Source organism: Centruroides vittatus, unplaced genomic scaffold, assembly GCF_030686945.1.
Source record: "Centruroides vittatus isolate TY-2023 unplaced genomic scaffold, ASM3068694v2 contig_355, whole genome shotgun sequence".
NCBI classification, from domain to species: domain Eukaryota; kingdom Metazoa; phylum Arthropoda; class Arachnida; order Scorpiones; family Buthidae; genus Centruroides; species Centruroides vittatus.
In genome coordinates, this window is record NW_027122178.1 from 847036 (window position 1) to 868709 (window position 21674).

The following is a 21674-nucleotide window of genomic DNA, read 5'->3' on the forward strand; positions in this document are numbered from 1 at the left end:
ATACAGAATTTTTTCTGAAATTTGTAATTCTGTAGAACATGAACACAACACATAAAATAAAATAAGTTTAAAACTGACTTCTTAAATATGGTGATTAGTGTACTTTTTACATCTAAAAGTTAACTAAAAAAAACAGGAAATGGAAATCATTTCTTTTCTTCTGAGAAACAGGACTTCTCTATTTATACCATTTGTTATCTATTTTTAAACTTTTATTAATTAAAAGTAAAAATAAAATTATTATTATAAAAATAAAAAAGCATTACTTATGTAGTGCCTTTTTTCAACTCTTGACTTAAATAGATATTATTTTAACTAAAGTTTGAAAAAAATTTCTGGCAACCTTGAGATTCAAACTCAGGATAGCATTGTAGTAAACGAATTTTAGCATGCAGTCTGCTGTGCTTTGAAATGTCATCCTTATCATGCTCTCTATAAAACTACACTGAAATATGACACTAAAATTGTTTTTGTTAATTATTATTGGATGAATGGCTATCTACACATAATATTTTGTGTGTTCTTGGGGTAGAACCACCATCAAACAAAAGTTTCATTCAGATTTGCATTTCTTACCATATGCACTCTCCTTGTAAGTAAATCATTCTTTAAACTTTTAGAATAAAATGTGTGTTATATTTGAAACAGAACATTACAACTGTTGTAGTAATCTCTCTGTATGTTATAATATACAAGTATATCATGAGCTATAGTATTTTGAATTGCCATTTTTCCAAACTTGAGATGCTCACTTCTGAGTTACAGTTCCTTTGTATTTCTTTTCATTTTTATTGATAATTTTAATTACATAGCATAAAACAATAAGTGAAACAAAGGCAATGCTTTGAGTTGTGAAAGTTTTTGAGTTATGGCATCTATCTGGAATCTATAATATATTTGAGATATGTAATATAACAAAATTATAATACAGGCAAAGTGTTTCCTAAGAATGAAATTTAAAAGTGGCTTTTCTTAAATTCATTTAAAATAGTGTTTCCCAAGCCTTTCAGACTACTGATGCATATATTTTTTATCATCATCCTAAAGAGGGCAGTAGCACCCACTTTGGAATCACTGGTTTAAAAAGAACCATAATTGAAATTTTAAGTTAGTTTTTGATATCACTGAAATTATAATTTTAGAAAAATTCTCTTAGTATTTCTGATTTTTATTGAAACTTTTTGCTGTAAATAAATGAAAATTTTAAATTCTTGCATTTATGAATGTTTTTCTTTATTGTAAAGAAATTCTTAATTTTAGTTAGTTCAGTTATATACTATATGATACTATAAGATATGAAATATATAACTTACAGTTAAATATCTAATATCTTTTGGATTTATTTGTTATATATTATTTTTAATGACCACACATTATTTACCTATCTGTAGCAAAAATGTGTACAAATAAAATATGCTGTGAAGAGGAGAAAGTGGTTTTGGAAAACACTCCAATAACTCCAACACCACCTACATGTACCAAGGCTGTTGCTTTAACTACATCAAATTTGTTGAAGAATGAAGAAGTTGAAGAAGCCAATCATCAGGATGAAGATTACGAAAATATCTCTTCTGAAGTAAAGAAAAGAAACAGAAGTGGATCTGGTTTTAGTGATTTAGATTTACTTCCCACTAAGGAAAGTCCTGTTCCTTGTAAGTAAAATATACCATTAGGTTGTCCGACATGAAATATAATTTTAGACTGTATACTGAAAGCACCACCATGGTGACCCAATGCACATTTCTACAATACTGGAAACTCATGACTTATCAGGTACCTAGAAATGGAACACTTAAGGCCATAGATGAAAAAGAGAGACACCAAAGTTTCATACATGTTGACACCATATCAGCATAAAATGACATTTCACATGGGACAACTTAATATAAGTCATTGATGTATTATAAAACAATTCTTAATTTATGACAAATTTTTTAGACGTGTAAAATTTTAAACCTATTCATTTTCTCTCTAAATGAACAGATAGTAGTTGAGTGCCCAAAATAGTACTAATAAACTAGAAAATTAAATATATTAATAATAGAGTGCTACATTTATGATCTGAAAAAACATCAGCAAGCAATATATTTGCTGTAGATATAGGATCATAAATCAAACTGATCAATCGATTGATTGATTAAATAAAATCTAAGAAATTAATTAATTATTTTTCAATAAAATGTTTTTTATATGATTTATTTCTTCATAGTTTCAGATACGTCTATATCTAAATTAGAATTGAAGCAGAATGGCCAACAAGTTTACAAACTTTCCAGCCAAATTGAGAAAATTTGTTAAAGCATTTAACATTACTTCTACAGTATCTGAATCCAATGCTGATAATGTGAAAGCTGTAGAACACTTCCCATACTAATAAGCATATAATACTGCCAAATTTTAACTTGACTATAACAAGGGTAATTAAAGTTACACAAATGTTTTGGTTATTAAACCTAAAAAAGAAAGAAAACAATTAACAGTCCTCTTTTAATGTTATAATATTTACAGTTAATTCTGCTGATATAACTATTACATTTTGTTTATTTAACTTAAGACATAAACATACTTAAAGAATGAAATTAAAAGTTTTTATTAAAGTTAAGAACTAGAAAAACATAAAACAATAGTATGCATCAGTCTTGAAAACTGAAGCACAAAAATTGATTATATAAAATTACTTTTAATTAGTTTTTTTTAAATGCCAACTTGCCAAAAATTCTTTACTGTAATTCATAAAATTAAACTTATCCATTATTGTCTTATTTGGCAAAAACAAAACTGCTTTGAATCTAATTATAATAGTATCAATAGTACAAGTGTGCCTAATTTGCTATAATGAAAAACATCGTTTGACAGTTTTGCTATTTTTTTATTTTTATTGGATAGCATGTTAGGGTCTGTATCAGGCTATCAACCATGTCATTAGATACTCTGAAGCAGAAAAGATGCCAATTAATTGCCTTTCTTGGTACAAAAAGAAGAAGAGGCTGAACAAACACAAATTGGAATTTAGGGCTGTAAGAAAAAATATGAATGCATATGTCTACTGTATATACTATTTATAAATAAATGTAGTAGAACTGTGTTCATAATTATTATAATCTTGTCTCCCAAATTTGTCACTCAATCAGGTTCCATATGTTGATGGAAAGAGAGAATTTATCAAAAATATGAGTAAAATAACATATTTTACTCATATTTTTGATAAATTCTCTCTTTTCCATCAAAAATATGAGTAAAATAACATATTTTGATGATGATAAAGTTACATAAATAAGGATTTTTTTTTATTAAAATTAAATTTTAACTGATGATTTATTTAAAATATTGTATATTTATTAATTCTAATTATCAATATTAAGACTCATGATATTCAAAATTTTTTCAAATAGCCGAAAGCTTTGTTCGAAGTTCCAGCAGTTGTTCAAGTCATCTCAGCTCTCATCCAAGTACTCCCTTGCGGACATTATTTCAAGAGAATAGAGACATAAGTAGCGATTCTGAAATTCCTTCGAGATCCTCAGATTCGGATTTTCAGAGACAACGCTATCTGAGTGAAGAATCTTCGGGTTCTCAAAATGATGATAATCTCCCTCCTCAACTTCAAAAATTATTGGATGCTGCTCTTGCAGAAATAGAACAACAGAATTTAAAAAAAGCCCAGTCTGCTTCAAAGAATGTTAATAAAGAAAAAGAAGATCCAAATTGTTAACTATATGTAACTATAAAATCATTTCAACTTCTTTATTTAATTAAAATTTTAAGTCATTTCAATAAAATTCATTATAAGATAAGTAAACAAAGATCGCTATGCAAATATGGATTATTTTTTTTATAAAATTATTTTCAGCTTAAATATGCATATATAGTTATAGCATTCATATTGGGCAGAGTTATATTCTCATTTTCTCTTGTGCCATACAATAAATGCTCTGATTTTATTCTGTAAAATATTTAACATATCAATATATAATTACTGTCAACTCTTTATATATAGGAAGTGATGGCTCAATAATTCCAATTGTTTTCCTCCTATTTATTTTGTGACATTTTTGGTAACAACAGACAAACTATTGTTTAAATCCCTGCCAGAGTGCTGAGCATCCAGTGTTCTGATCTGCATTCTAAACGTTTCAGTCTAATATTCTGACAGATGCCTTGGAACAATTGAATTTAGTCCATTGTTTCTGAAATCTTTACATCAAGGTCTGTAAAATTGGTGTCAACAGTAATTTTCATTATTTAATATCCTGTTTGTAGACAGTTATATTTTTTGTCTACAAAAATCATGATTTATTTAAGCTACAATTCAAGTTTTGAATTGAAGTCATCCAAATAAGATGTTGCTACAATTTACAACAGTTTTTATATCTGTAAAGATATGATTTATTGAAAGAAAGAGTTTTAGTTTTTATTGTAACATTTATTAATAACATATACAGTATGAAAACAGTACATTTGATTTAAAGAAAGGATTTTATTGTGCATATTATCCATAATTTCTGATGTATGATAAAAACAAATTTAATAATTGAGATTTAGTAATAGAGATAGAAATAGTGAATAGTTTAAAATCCAAGCAATATTCAGCAATAACTAAAAATGCCATTCTGGTGAAAAAACAAAGACAAAGTTGCTTTTATTAAAGTGAATAATGAGATGATAAACTTGATTTTTTTGGAAATCTTGTTAATAGAAACCTATACATGTGAATCATGTTATCTCCCTAATTACAGTTTGCAGAGTGAAATAAATTCTGGAAAATATATTAATAATAGGCAAATTGCATTTTGTAAAAACTACTTAAAGTTTAATTTTAAAGATAAAAATAAATTATTCACTAATGTGACAGAATTAACTCAGAATAGCATATCAAACGTAATTATTTGCATATTTTAAAAAATTAATTAAAATAAGTTTTGAAAAAATTTCTATTAATATGATGATAATGCATTTATCAGTTGTTACTGATAACTGGTAAATGCATCATCATCTAATTAATCATTAATTTAACTCAAAACATTATTTTGCAATTTTTTAGATCATTTTTATTAATTAAGTGTTGAATTATGAATTATACTAGAAGAATACTAAACAAGCTGAAAAATTAAAATGATGAAAAGTTTAGCAAAAATATTTTGTTTTATTGCTAAGATTCTTAAGTTAATGGAATCAGAGTAGGCTTAAAGGAATGCTGTATTTAGTTAATGCCCCTTTTTTAAGGCCTTAAAAAAGTATGGAACTTATTCCAAAAGAATAGTTGAAATTTAAAAACTATACTAAACAAAAAATGAGTTTTTTTTTTGTTTAGTATAGTTTTACAGAAAATAAAATTAAGTGCAATTTATATGTAAATAAAAATATTCCTGGCATAGAATGCAATCTTGTCATAGAATTTCAACAATTATAACATGATTTTAGATTAAAATAATGCCATTGCTTTAGAAGAAAAGCAAAGAGCACCTTTATTATTGCAAATTTTAACAAATTCTACATAACTAAACTATAATTTTCATTTATAAAAAAGAAAGCACTATAAGTGCTAGTAATTGAATGCTAATAAGAAGATGGCCAGACGTTCACATCTTCGATTTGAATGAAACTTGGTGAGCATGTAGCCCTAAACATAAATAATTCCTTATCCAAATAATATGACCCACTTCTCAAGCATTTCAGAAAAACAAGCTAAACACTCAATTTTCAAAGGCCCATAAATCTAGAAGTTCTACTTATCCTAGAAATGGCAGTAGCCAAGTAGATAAGCTTCTAGATGCTAGAACTATATGATATGGGTTTGAGCCTTTGCTATTTTAGTTTGTTACATGTTACATAAAAAGTTTTTTATTACAAAGACCAGATTTAGATTTCTGGTCCTAAGCTATAGTAATAGAGAAGAGTAGTGAAAAGAGGATCCTTTTATAAATAATAAGAGATTTAAAAATGAAAGGCCTTTGGTTATGGTCTCTTGTTATGAGGCTATAAATCCAACCTCAAATCTTATATGTTAAAAGTTAAATGAGTTTTTGAGTCAATAATAATTATGAAGAATCATTTCTCTAAATTTTTTTTACAACTTTTTAATTTAGAACTGGAATTAATTTAATAATGACAATTCAAAAATATATAAAATGATGTTTATTAATTCAGATTCTTGATTAATAATTGTTTAATGTAAATCTTGTTAATTAAAATTTATTTATCTTATTCATAGTTAATGAACAATTTAAAACAAAATATCATATTTAGTAAATAGTTTTGCTATTGTTAATATCATTGTATTAAGCAAAATAATATAAATTTGTAATATTTAACTAGATTCTGTATATTGTTAAATTTATTGCAATTTCACAAAGTTAACTAATGTTGATATTGACTTTTGGACCAAACTTTTTCTCTTATTCAAATATTTTATTGCTTATAAACTTTAAAAAAATAAGAAAACCTCTCATTTTAAATATTTACAAATTGCAATACTTTGTGTCCAAAGATCAGTCAATTACTTGACTTTTGGCCCATCTTGATTGTGGCAAATAATTTGAATAGTTAAAAATTATTTAGCTAAAAGTTTTAATAAAAAATAAATTTTTTGTCAGAAGCAAGTCAAACTTAATTATAACAACTTTAAAAATATTTAAAAATCTAATAGTTTAATATATTTTTTATACTCAAGATAAATAGAAGAATCTTAAAAAATATTTTAAGCTTTAATAGCGGAATAATTAATAGCAATATTTATTATTAGTTGTTAAAAAGATATGAAGTAATAAATTGACTAATTCTATTAAACAGATGAAAAGTTTATTTTAAGAACTTAAAACTCTGAAATAAATTATACAAAAGAACAATCAAAATACTATAAAAATACTGCTACAGGAGGCAAAATGATGAAGTATGAAACAACTTTATTACCACTTTTGAATTTTTCCAAAAAATCTAAGAAGTCCAAAAGTGGACAGAGATGGCCAAGTTGGTAAAGACACCAGCTTGTCTCTCTAGGAATCAGGCAAGAAATTCAAGAATTTTTTGTGGATAGTTTGTCCAGGATACAAAGGCTCTGTCTCCATCACCCACTGTCCTTTTAACAAATCCATATTGGGTATGGAAAAAAGGCCTTTTCAGTATTTTCTACCATTTTTCCTCCATCCTAAGGAAGGTTTTTTGTTTTAACCCTTTTGATTCCAATAAAGCAGTATTTTTATAATTCATTCAAGCTTTTGGAGTGAAATAAATCATGTAACTATTTCTTTAGTTTGCATTGAAGAAGTTATAAATAATGTAATCTTGATAAAAGTTAAAACTTTTCAAAGAACATTTCTACATAAATTCAAAAACTGAATTTGCAGGTGTACAGTACATAAACAATAATTGCACAAATTCTGTAAGGAGATATCTTTGAGGGTTGCATCTATAAGAATGCCAAGAGCTTTTTAAAAACCATGTGAAACATTCTAAAGAAAATGTCAAATTGTGGCTGACTTCAGACAGTTTTTTTTTTTTTTTGAGAGTAAGAAACTCTAAAAATGAATTTGGGAATGTGCACATTGCCACTTATGTACAATACTTCTAATAATGCAGTGTATCTGGGATTATGTCTTTCAAATAAATTTCTAAAAATAATTTTATTGTTATTAAAGACATTTATATGAAAGATTATTAATATAATATTCTTTTGGTGTGTATAAAATATTGTTGGATATTATTAATTTGAAAATTATATAATACATGCCCAAATTTATTTATGTTTATAATCATACACCAGGTGTTTGTCAGTTCATTTAATGTGGTGGATTTCTGTGATATTGAATAATCCAAAGATTTCGATAAAAATTTATTAATACAAATCTCTATATATTTATACATATGATAATCATCATATAAAATTTGTATTGTGTATATCATCATATCTTTAGTGTTGAAGCATTTATTGTTAACCAATGTTAAATTTTCATTTCTGTATTTAATATTGTTAGATATATTTTGTACTTTTTTTTTGTAAGAATAAATACATTTTGAATTTTCTTTTATTATATTGCTGAAAATTTTATAAAATAAATAGTAACTACAGCTTTTATTATTCAGCATAAAATTTACACTTAAAAAACAAAATTTTTGGTTAATTAAATTGGCTGAAAGCATTTGTTTTGGTGTAAAACTAATGCAGGGTAGTAAAAGGTTTTGTCTAAATTCTACAGTACTGTATGTATCCAGTTATTGCTTGTATTAATCTTTATATACACCTGATTTTAGTAAAAATAGCTAAAATTAATTGATGTTAATTTACGCTATTATATTGCAGGGATGGCCAAACTTTGTCATAATATGAACCATGTACTGCACATCAAAAGTATATAGGAGCTTGTCTCTCTAGGACTAGCTTTCAATAAGCGCGTAAACGTAAGCAACATGGCGTAAGCATGTCAATATAGGATGTAAGAGCACAATATGGTGCTCTTACATCCTATATTGGAACAATATTTTATAATGTTTTTTGGAGTTACAAAAACTCACTGCAAAAGAACTGAACTCATCTTAACCAGCACTGGAACTTAAACATTTTTCTTTTTAATACTTACAAATGTTCAATACGTCTATTAGAAATATCAAATCTTGGCTTTTTAAACCTTCGAAGTTTTGAAACATAATTTTCAAAACTTTGAAGTTTTAAAAGTTTTAATGCCAACATTTATCCCATAGTAATTTAGTAGAAATGAATGAATTCAATCTATTATGAATTAATTAGATGATTATATTGAGAATTCTTAAAATCAAATTCATTAATACAGACGGGAAATTTTAGAAACAAGTTTTATTCAAATTCAATTTTGAATTTCAAATCTGCTTGATTATTAAACATGTTGACTTTTTATTTCAAGGAAAATTTCAAAGTATACAAAAGCATTAAAAAGACAAGACAACAATTGATTTTTTCATTTTGTTACAATGTTATCACAAATCAAGAAAACCCTTCCACTATCAGTTGATATAGTTTGATAGTTTTGAGCAGTAAATAAAGTTTCTCTACATTTTCACTGTGTTTGCATATCAATACAGACATTTCTATTTCTTCTGTTTTGAAATTTACTTTTACTATTGTTTGAATATTAATTAAAATCTTCGTAACTTTGGCTCATTTTTTCCCAAAGTTTCAAATCTTAAAAATGCCAAAATTTTTTGACATTTGTGGTACATATAAAGTCTTCAAAGACCTTACATGTACAGTACCACAGGTGATACAGCATTCATCAATATGATAATCCAGTTCTTGTTACATCTTTTGCATAATATAGACATGTTGACAGTGGATGCTGATGTGACAATATATCACAAGCTAAAAGAGAGTATCGTCACAGAATTGTTTACTATTGACAGGCCCACATTGAAAAAGCTGTGGCAAGAATTGGAGTATCGTATTGGTGAATGTTGTGTCACTTGTAGTTCACACATTGAACATTTGTAAGTGTTAAAAAAACTGAGTTTCAGTGCTGGTTTTGTTGAGGCAAGTTAAATTTACTTGCAGTGATTTTTTGTAACTCCAAAAATATTATGAAACATTTTATATACTGTATGTATATTAGAGGGAGGGTCTGACTTTGGTGCTTCTACATATATATATGGGTGAATACACCAAATATATACAGGGTGTATCAGTACAGAACAGCAGTTACAAACTTTCAGGAGAGATAGAGTACACCTAGATGATAGGAAATCATATAGCAATGCATGATTGGAAACTCTTTCCTGGTGCAGTAGTGACGACACAAAACACAAGAAAGGAAGGACATGAACAGGGTGAGAAAAATGTTTATTATTCTTAGTACAGCAAAAATGCTGGGACGTCTTTGGCTTGTGTACGCAATAGATGTCGCTACACCAGCCAAAGACGTCCCAGCATTTTTGCTGTACTAAGAATAATAAACATTTTTCTCACCCTGTTTGTGTCCTTCCTTTCTGGTGTTTTGTGTCGTCACTACCGCGCCAGGAAAGCGTTTCCAACCATGCATTGCTATATGATTTCCCATCATCTAGGTGTACTCTATCTCTCCTGAAAGTTTGTAACTGCTGTACTGATACACCCTGTATATATGTACTGTACATATATGTGTTACCGGCAAAACCCTATTTTACGCCAAACTAGTTTGGCGTAAAATAGGGTTTTGCCGGTAACATATATTAATATATTATTATAGGGTAACCATTAATATAGGTAACATATACTAATATAAGGTTTTGCCAGTAACCATTAATATACTTGAATAATAATTCTAAACTAGTTTGGCCTGACACACCTACGCCAAACTAGTTTGGCCTAGGCAAAACTAGTTTGGTGTAAAATCGGGTTTTGCCGGTAACACACACACACATATATATATATATATATATATGGGGTGGGTATATGTCTGACTTTAGGGCTAAATGTTTGAGATATGTGGGAACTGCAATAAGGGTCTAGAAGAGTCACATGCAAATTGCAAGCCACAATTTGGTCACCATTGGTATATTGCAAAAATTAAAAGAATAAATTTTTTTTTTTTTTAAGCTAAATTTTTTGATATAATAACCAATTTTTTCCAAATTTCTAAATTTGCTTTATATTTTTCCAGGTAAATATGTATTCTGAATAAGGCTTTTTATTTATTTTTTACAAAATTTATCATAAGTGAATGCAAGAATTTAAATAATGATTAATTGGATTAATTGCATAAGTCAAGCAACAAGTTTAAAGGTAATGTAGATGATTTTTTGTAAATTTTTTTCTTTTGTGAGAAGTACAATAACTGGTAATTAAGTGATGCTACCTTACTGGATAGATGAACTGTTCCTGCACCTGTTATAATAATCTTAAAGCCTTTTTCTTAAGTGAAGTGATATGAAACATTTAATTAATGAACAGCATCAATTAAAATTTAATTGATGCTGTTCATTAATTGCTTTAGATAAAATTTAATTGTTAAAGATTGCTTAAAAGCTTTAAATTTCTTTCCATGGGCATATGACAGACCAAATTTAAGATTTCATATGTGCAGTGAAGGAGAAATTCTGATGAGAGCAATATGATATCAGAGCTTTAGTTATATACATAAGTAAAAATTTTCAAGCAGAATGTAAAGATTTTGAATTTTTAACCAAGTTTCCTGGTATTCTTTAGCAACCAAATCGTAATTTACATCTAAAGTAACTAATAATGTATCATTATTCAAAATTTAGTAATTTATAACAGTCAAAATACATAAAATGGCAACAAAGAATATATCATTTGAATAAATTAAGACTTATAAATACTTTGCTTCATTACAATTTTTGAATCAAGAGAAAACAAATTACACTAAGAAAAATTTACATTAAATAATAACAGGAATGTTAATTAGCAACATAAACAATATTTTATATTTTATTTAAATCAGATTGTCAATTGGTATTGTTACTCAAATGTTACTCTTCATAAATATCTAGGTGCAAGTCCTGTAAGAGATGCAGCTGTGCAGCTAGTAATGGTTGCACAGCTGAATCTCTTACAGGTAGTTAAAGGTAATAAAATGAGGCAAGTTTTGCAAATGCTGCTGCCATTGTACTTGAAATTAATAGATGGAAATAAAAACTTTGTTGCACCTTTACAGTTTACAATTTCTGGAACCGTTACAGCCTCACGAGGATTTTTTTTAACCATAAAATATTCAAAACATTTTTCAGAAGGGTTCACTAGGAAAAATTTTACCCAAGATTTTCTCTTTGCATACCAGCATCCTGCCCTTCATAACTGCACAGTTGCATTTCATAGGATATGCCCCTAGGCATTGCCCTTATTTGAAATTTAATTAATTTTGACTAAATCACTAACTTTATTAATTTTTCATTCTTTTTATTAAACATTTTATGGTTTTTTATGTAGGAGTGATACAGCACATGACTAACTTAATTTGAATTACTTGCAAATAGTCTTAAGTTTCATGGATGATTCATTTAATAACTGGAAATTTTGTTTATTTAAAATAACAAAAAATATAAAAATATAAAACTAATCAAAATAAGTTTTAAGAGGAAAAAACAAGACTACTATTTAACTAAGATAACAGATAATTAAAAAAATAATAATAAATAGCATTTGTCATACTTCCAAAATTCAACCTGTATCAACATATCATAATTTGTTTTATAAAAATTCAAAAAATTTAAATATTTAATTTTTAATTATTCCAAAAAGGATTAAAGAATTCTAAACTCAGAAATTACAGGGAGAGATTCCAAATTTAATAAAGAAATTAATTTATAAAAGAAGTTCTCTGACATTGTAAGTCAGTCTTTGAAGAACTCTAATATTTAAAGACAAACAAATAGAATTTTAATTAGACAGGGATAAATTGCAATGTTTTAAAACCAAGGTTATAAAGTGTGATTAATGACTATAATATGTGCCTTTATAACCTCTTTGTATATAGATAATGTAAAATGAATGCGATAACAAGTTTTATCATATTTTAATTAGGCAAAAAGCTAACTTTTCCCCTTTCATTTAATAAATACTTATTATTTTTTTAACAATTATTTTTACATTTAAATAATTTATAGAATGACTCAAAAGTCAGTTAACAATTGTAATGCCGATGATCCTTGTTATACGTATTACAATGCTTTGACACACTTAACTTGGCATAAATATCTGCATTAAAAGAAAATGCTGTTAAATGACCACCCTGTATAATAAATTAGAAATAATTTTCCAACTAATTTTCCAACTAATTTTAAAAAATGTTTTGAATTATACAGAAAAATTTTTTCGTGTAAAATAGTTTTTAGACTTCCAATAATTTTGTTTTTCATTTAATTAACAAAAAAAATCATGAAATTGGAATGTAAATATTAAAATGTAGGACAATTTAGATGAAGTTAAAATGAAATTTTTTAATATTAAATAAGCTAATAATTTATTTGCTACAGATTTAAATGAAAGCTTTTTAAAAAATCAATTTTATCCTTTGGAAAAAGGGAGAATTCCTATCTTTACATAGGGAAATGTATATTTTTTTTTTCCAGATTTAGTGAATTAAAGTATTTATTAAGACTTTGCAATGATTTCAAGGATAATTAATTTTCATACAAAAAGAAAGATAAAAAGTACAGAAGGGAAATTCATCTCATATCAATATACAAGTATATATTTTTTCTATAGTCTTAATATTTCTAACAATATATCAATATATTGTACTGTTTATTAAAATCTCTTTAAAAAGTAAGAAAATTAATTTAAGTTTTCCCAATTAATTTGGTGGCAAAAAGGATAAAAGTAGAAGACTAATTTCTCTCTACTTTTACCCTTTTTTGCCACCAAATTAAATTTTTTTAAAATCATTTTACTAAAGAAAATGATGAAAAAATAAGTTTAAAATTGGTTGAAGAATTTTTTCTCTTTGATGTGAAAATTAGCGTAATTTCGTAGGAAGTTCCAGAACAACTATTATCATAAAACAGTAGGCGGTTTATCGTTCTAGACATCTCATTAACTTTCTATAAGAAGAAATGTGTTGAGATTCAAATCAATGTTAGAAACAAAAATTTTTCCTCCAGCTAAATGTTACTTCACCTCAAGGCCTCTCACTGTTTTTATTAAAAAAATAATATATATTTTAACCATTTCTTCCCCCACGTGTATTCATTATATTAAGTTTTTACTCAACAATAAAAAAATTTATCTAAATTTTTATTTAAAAAAAATCTTTAGACTTTTAAAGATCTGTAATTTACTTAACACTTAAAAATTCATTATTATTTAATTAATTATGTAGTTAATAATTTAGACAATACACACTAATTTGTATTACAATAATTTTAAATATAATTATAATTTAGTTTTTCTAAATTGCACCAGATGGCGATACAAATCTTCGAATTAAAAAAAAAATGGCCGTTGATATCATCGTTTAAGTTTCGTATGAACATGCGAAATTTTAATATGTTATAAATCTATTTTAAACAATTATTTCATTATTATAGAATTCCAGAATAATATAAAAATATTCGTGGAAACATTCCCTGGTTGGATAAAATAGCAAAATAATTTTTAAAAATTGAATAAAAATTCAGGAAAAAAATGGCAAAATCCATGACCTTCGTACACGTGTAACCACTTAAGAAAAGCATTACGCATATGGATCATAGATTACTTACAAATGTTAAATATTTTGCTTCATCGATGTGTTTGAATATTTAAATAATTGACGTTACTGGATACGTACAATCGAATAGGTGTTTTTTAAAGCTGTTCACTATGTCGACACCTGAAATATTTATCTTTTTATAGAATGAATGATGGATTTAAATAGATCGAATGGGAATGGACACCGAAATATAATATCAGACGTTGAACGAGTATATAAAGATGAGGAAGGACAGATCCAGTTATTCAAGGCAATCCACTAAAGAGGTAGAGACGTCTCTGTCTAAGAATATAGTTCGTGTAAGGATTTTAATGTATTTTAATCATCGAACCAAAATTGAAAAATTGTTAAAGCATTTGATACGATGATGTCCTTCAATCCAATGTACTTTTATGGCATTTTAAATGATATCTCCTCTTGTTTACTTAATAGAAAGACATTTTTTTTGAGATCGTAAGTTGCAATATTTAAAGGATTTTTACTAGTTGAATCACGAGATATTGTCTGAAGAGTTTGATAAATGACCCCAATTATCGAAGTACCTGTTTTATAAATGTAACCTTTATGATTCTATTGATTTTTATAACATAAAAAAGTATAATGGTGTCTAGTTAAATTGATTGTAAACTCTCTTTCATCATTGTTAATCATAAAATTGTTAAAATTATAAATGATTACAAGCTCTTGCAAGATTTATATGAGCGTTTAATTTGCCCGTGGTATAATTCTTTAAAGTTTATCAAAGATTTAACTATAATATAGTCGAATCTCGAATAATGGCCATCTCTAAACAGCAGCCATTTTTCCAGGAACTTTTGAATAAAATGCATTAAAAAAATAACCTCCAAATACAGCCATTTTTTACGGCCCATCAGCTGCCGCTGTTTATAGGTTTAACTAATTAACACAGTTTACATTACTACACGTTTATATTTTTAATGCCTTTTATAATTTTCTTAGTAAATTGTTAAAGAAAAAAAAAATTATAAGAATCTGTTCGAAAATCATTTAAATCCGCGGCTCTTCGAAAAGAATGAAAATCACGTTTGAAGAAAAGCTTGATTTATTTTTAAAGCATTTCCCCCTCGCATTTTTTCATCTAATTGTCGTTACAAATGCAATAATCACTAAAATAATCATCCTAATTTTAATAGTAGGCCATCACTCCTATCATCATAGTAATCCTCTTGTCTCGCTAACTTCAAAGTGCCGCAGCGGCACATGATCATCATATTCATTATAAACTATCACAATAGAATGGAAAACATCTGAATTAAGATCTTCCAGAGCAGAATAAAACCATTTTATAAATGTGAGATTTGCTGAAATTTAATTAAAGATTTTTATATTGATGATGATGATCATTTCTGTAGAAAACATTAACCGGTATACGAGTATTTAACAGTAAACTGTAATTCTTAGTATTAATATTTTTTGCATTTATCGATTGACATTTTGTTCAACTTTTGACATTTTAAGCCAAGGTTTTCCGATTATTCACGGTTTAACTTCGTGACGTAACTAATTAGACAGTTTGCCAAGTGTTTTAATGTAACTTTCTACACGAGTTTTTAAATGTCGTCTTCCACCCCGGGCAATACTCGAACATGTAGGAAAAGTTGGTAACGTTTACATTGCGGAAGGTTTACTACAGGAAAAAATAAAAATAAAATAATACAACGAAATTAGATGAGAACACGTTTACTTGCACTGTTACACTACTCGATGTTCTCCTTAACGTTACTGATTTAGTAACACTTGTTCTTGATAAGCACACGTTCTTATCTGTAACAAATATGGCTTCCTGCAGGAAAAAATATAATAAAATAGAAATATCCGGATTTATAGAAAAATATGATGAGTTTTGCAACGTTTTCAGCATTCGAAATGATAAAATTACTAAATATTTTCATGTAAATGAGCATAAATAATACTAAATCCTGTGGCACGTGTACTAGGTTTCGGAGAGTAGAATCGTCTTCTAGGAATTTTATATATTTTTTTGGCAATGTTTAGACATTCGAAACTTGCTAATATAGTTAAAAAATTAATTAAAATAGCCTGCCATTTATAAGGGATTGCCCAAAAGTCAGCCGTATTTTGTTTTCGTATATTCCAGGTACAGTACACTGGTGAATGAGTCGTAAACTGAGATTGAACGTTTGGTTCTTTTACGAACTTGGAAAAACATAATTAAGTTAATTGTAATTTAATTTTCCCAATGATTAGCTAACTTTTGGGTAACTCTACATCGATATTGCAGAATTGTTGTGTTTGCAACATTAGATAAATGAATTTCTTTAAGGACATTTGATTAATCTTATAAGAAAAGAAAAAACCATTTAGAAAACCTAATTTCTATAAAACCTCAAAATTTCTTATCGAATTAATGAAGCTTCCTCAACTTCTTTAAGAATAAAATTTTTTTTTTTTTTTCTTGAAGTTAAACTGAAGTTAAAACGTTGATCTCTTTTAAAAGAAATGAAACAACCATTAATTATATAAGTGAACAATCTCACAATGAAAAAGTCTATGAAGAATTAACAAGAGAAACAAAATTCCAAGAAAAGCTTTTTAAAAATCCAAAAATTGCTTGAAGAAATGAAGATTCCTCTTCCATTTCTTCGCATCGTTCAAGGTTGAACCTTTGTTCAATATAAAAGAACATATTCAAAGGACAAACTTGATGAAAGCGTTAAAAAACACTTAAAAATTCAAATTTGAATTTTAAATAATCAGTTTCATCCAATAAGAAAACATTTTTCGATAACTCGACCAATCAGCAAACGACTACTTACTTATGCTGATTTTCTTGAGTTTTTAATCCGCCTGCCTGTCTGTCCGCTGAATTCAAATACATTCCGTTCTTACAATACTTGCCACAACATAAAAATAAATGTAAGCGTTTATGACCGATTTTCATAAAGAATTAGTTGCAGAGACAAGCATATTCTGTAAATAGAGAGCGCAAATTAAAACAATTTGTGAGATCATAAATGCGAATTTGAAATAGAAAAATGTTAACACCAGCGTTTATACGTTTATATTAATAAAGAACATGAAAAAAGAATTTTAAATTATTACAATTTCGTGAGTTTTCTTTACAAAGAACGACTCCATTAAAAAATAAGTAAAGTGATAGTCAGATTCTTTCATCTAATGCAAACCTGTTGGATTGTCTTGCAGAAGTGAATCTAGTAGAACCAGAACGTATTGTTCGATTTAATGCATCCTGCACGAAATTTTTATACATTTAAATTGAAATTTTAACTTTTATTAATACAAAATATACAACAATTAATTATTCTATAATATCTAATGAAAAGTCTCGCTGTATACATACCAATACAGTAAGTAGAACTTTTAGTGTGCAGTATAAGTAAGAACTAAAATAAATTGGAATAAAATGAAGGTAGTTAGAAAACTGGTAAAATTAAACTAACTAGTAACTGGTAAAATGAAAAATAGATAGGCTAATTAGGTAGTGGCACGTTATCCTATGGGCAAAAAGGGAAATTGCCTGGAGCCCCAACCAACAGCGGATTTCAAACAAATCTTTTATAAACTCATCACTGTAATAAGAATATCGACATTTAAATTTGATCATATCTGAAGACCTACAGAACTTTATTAACTAATCCTCCAGTGGTCGGATGAAAAAAAAACGAACAAGGAAACTGGGAATTCTCCCAAAAAAATTCCCCTGAAGAAAAAAAATGTCTGAAGTCAACACTGTACGTGGGGCCCCTAATTCAAATTTTCCTGGGCCCCAAGAAGCTATAAGGCGCCAATGCACTGAGGAATAGAAAATGTAATAAACTAGCAACTAGAATAGTGTAGTGTGTGTGTGGTAAACTAGTGACTGGAATAATGTAAAGTGAAATAACTAGTACTGGTAAAATAAAAATGAAAGTAAGCAACTGGTAAATTAAAAAATAAAAGAACTTAATAGCTGCTATTTGCTTTTGTTTTTACTAATTCTTAAACTAAAACAGGAAGTAGTAAATTTAAAAGAAAATATAAAATAATTAAGTATTATTAAAAACAAATTATAAAACTGGAAAAATATAACAATTAAGAGTTGTTACAATAAAGACATCAAAAAATTATAAAACAGACCAAGTCACGCTTTATTTTACGCACAAGGAAATGACTATTGCTAATAAACAAGTGTAATCCGACACACCACACTCCATATAAATTGTTTCGTTTAATACATTTCCTTGAAATTCAGTCTGCCAATTATTTTAATATTAATTAATAAACACAGAGAAAGGAAAACAAACAAAATTTCAATGTTGTGTTCTTCGTAAACTATTTAGATCATGTCCTTTCCTTTGGCGATCGTGTCTTCAAAATCAACCAAAAATAGCCTCCAGATATGAAACTTTTATATTTAAATTCCTATTCATTTTTCATAGAATTAACTTTTTAAAAACACAGAAACACTTTTGTTTCATTGTTAATAACATAACAATGATTGAGGATGGAGTACAAGTTCTCGAGTCGTGGACAAAACAATAATGAGAACAATCTAGATGTATAATTAGTTTTTCGAGATGGCACGTCTACTGTCTGCTCTTTCTAACTAAACAATAGAAAATTGTAAAGAATTAAACTATTTACATTAATAGAATCACAAATGCTTTACAGACCTTGTTTGATATCCTCATTTATATCTACTACTAATTTAAAGATACTGTGTAACACCTATACTGATTTTAAGATGTATAAAATATGCACTAGTTTGCAAATTTGTAGAACCTGCACCGGTCTGAAGATGCATAGAATCTACACTATTTTGCAAACTGGTAGCACCTACACCGGTTTAAAGATAGATAGAATTACACTAATTTTAAGATGGATTGCATTTGAATATGAACAGTACGAAGACCAATTAGTTGGTAGAAAGAATCTACACTTATCTGAAGAGAGAGTATAACAAGCAAAGAGAAAGTAGGATTTACACTTTTCTTTGCTTGAATTTTGCACGTCGTGAGTATTTTTCTTTATGCTATTCTTCAAAATTGGCAAGAAATGTCAACCTTGAATAGCTAACGTGAGCTAAAGCCCTGTAATTACGCATATTTCACTAAGAATTTAAAGGGGACTTCTTTGCATATTCACACACGCTACCGCTCCTTCAGGAATTTATGGACATTTTAATAATGTATGCTTTTTTAATTGCAGTTTATAATACATTAAAGGTCAAATTTACACATCTTGACAATGTCAGTGTCAGTAATTGTTGGCAAAAGAATTGATAAGGTGATGAACTTTTATACACGTTTCGTGTTTAGTCGTGAAAATCTCTCTCTTCCGTATGCACAATTCTCTAAGTAAATTGGTTTGAAAAATAGGAATTGTAATGTTAAAAAGTAGATCACGTTTAAGGCAGTTTTTTTGAATAATTTATACGTGGTGACGGGTAATTCTGTTGTATTGCAAACGAGTATTTTCATCTGCAATTTAGAGGATTGTCAAATTTAGTTGCATTTATTTTGCAATTTATTCTGGTTGATTATACTTCTAGAACTAAGACTAAGGATAGAAAGGGTGGTGAACTAGGAAGAAGAGAAGATTAAGCTACGGAAAGATTCTCTCTTCCTCTGCATAGTTTACAAATAAACTAAGGAGAGTTTTAAACTATGCTGAGCATAATTTATCTACTATGTTGAGTAAGAGACAAAACACTAAAACGAGAATGGTAAACTATACTGACACGAGAAAGATAAACTAAGTTAAGGAAAGGAGCTAAATTAAACTAGGGGAGGGAAATAAACTATACTAAGGAAACAATAGAGAAACAACACAACTAGAAACTGCAATTCTTCCAAAAAAATGTATTCTTGACATCATTCCTGAAATGCAGAAGAATTCGTGTGAAGCAATACTTTAGTAAGATTAACAGTAATTTATTACGCTGAATAGGTAATTACTTTTTAAATTTCTTTTCATTTAAATATAGAATAGAATATTTTTTTAAAAATTCTAACATAGCTGTTATTTGGTTCTACGTAGCAAAAAAAGAGGCAATCTTAGATAAAATATCTTCCCCCCTAAAAAAAATAAAACTAAATTATGATGTTGTCAAAGAAGGTGAAAGTCCAAGGGGGATTTCCAAGAGGCCCACTAATATAACGGGATTTTTTTTTTCTTTTGAACTACAGACGACCATGAGACGTAAGAAACAATGACCTAGGAATTTTGGATGACCCGTCAAGGCCTTATATACTCGATTATACTTATCTGTTGAATTAATTTGATTGATTTTTTTTTAATTTGGAATGCGAATTTTTTAGATTTTTTTAATTAAAAACTTTTTAGATTTTAATCTAAATTTTTCTTTAAATTATTCCCAAAAAATTTTAATAAATATGTTTTTCGATATAAGAAAATATAGAAAATAAACTATATTTTATTTAAAATAAATTTAAATTTTATAGAAAATGTTTTTAATTTATAAAACAGTAATTTTATATAAAAATTTTCAGATAATTAAGATCGGTATAACTTGAATATAAATTCTAAAAAAGTCCTTTTATTGAATTAAATTCTTGATGTTTTAGAATAAAAAAAAAGAGATAAATTCTAAGTAAGTAGAGATAAGGATTTTCATTAGGTTCCATTCATTCCTTCAATGTTTCGCGTCAAAAAGCATCTAGCACATGAAAGTGAATAAGGATCAAATGATCTATTCTCCACTAGAACGTTGCATGTTTTTCTTTTTGAAAGGGGTTTAGAATTTTTATTTTTTCAAATGATTTCGCAAGCAAAAGTCAAAGAATTTTTAATGGAAAGTTACTTTTTATATTTAGTATTTTTATATAAAATTTCTCTTAGATGACACAGAAAGATTGAAAATAATGTTCTAGAAGCACGCTTTTTTGTGTGCTTTTTTTGAAAGTTCTAAAAATTTACCATGTAACTAATGAATGTTGTAGAAAATATGCATTGTTTCGGGTATTAATTTGTAGAAAATTAAGTGTATTTTTAGACTGAGTTAATTACAAGTAAAATTCAAAATCTAGTACCTCTCTTGTGAATGTTTTTGAAGCTTCTAAAAAATAATATCTGTACGAATGGATTTTATAGAAAATGTACTGTGTACATTGTTTCAATCCATAAAAAGTTATAAATTAATTTCAAAATTTTAAATATTAATAGTATTTCAATTTCATAATTTGAATTTTTTAATTTGAATTGTCAATTATTTTAATTATTTGTGATTACGTTGAAGGTTTAATAAGAATAAAAATACACACATTTTTAGGAAGAAAAACGAATTAAAATAACAGTGAAATGGCATTTATAAACTAAAAAATTAGCTACAAATAATGCGAATTAATAATAAAAATGAAATAAACTATTTACTTTTTTAGAATGAAAAAAAACCTACTTAAAAAATAAAAAAAACGATTCCTCGTGGGATTAAAATCATAACTAAAGTATATTTTTTAGAAATAAAGCTGATTCATCTTGTATACATTAACCTATCATCGTCGTCTACTTCTTCAAAGAAAA

The 21674-nt window shown here is 27.2% G+C and overlaps 1 protein-coding gene across 1 annotated transcript in view; it reads left to right on the forward strand.

Moving 5' to 3' along the window:
* Positions 1-3779, forward strand: part of LOC136974709 (coiled-coil domain-containing protein 149-like) — a 30034-nt gene extending 26255 nt beyond the window's left edge. Inside the window, exons 11-12 of the mRNA XM_067269651.1 lie at positions 1392-1652; positions 3393-3779. Of these exons, the coding sequence (XP_067125752.1) occupies positions 1392-1652; positions 3393-3712 (581 nt within the window). The 3' untranslated portion in view covers positions 3713-3779. The remainder of the gene's footprint in view (positions 1-1391; positions 1653-3392) is intronic.
* Positions 3780-21674: the final 17895 nt, after the last annotated feature.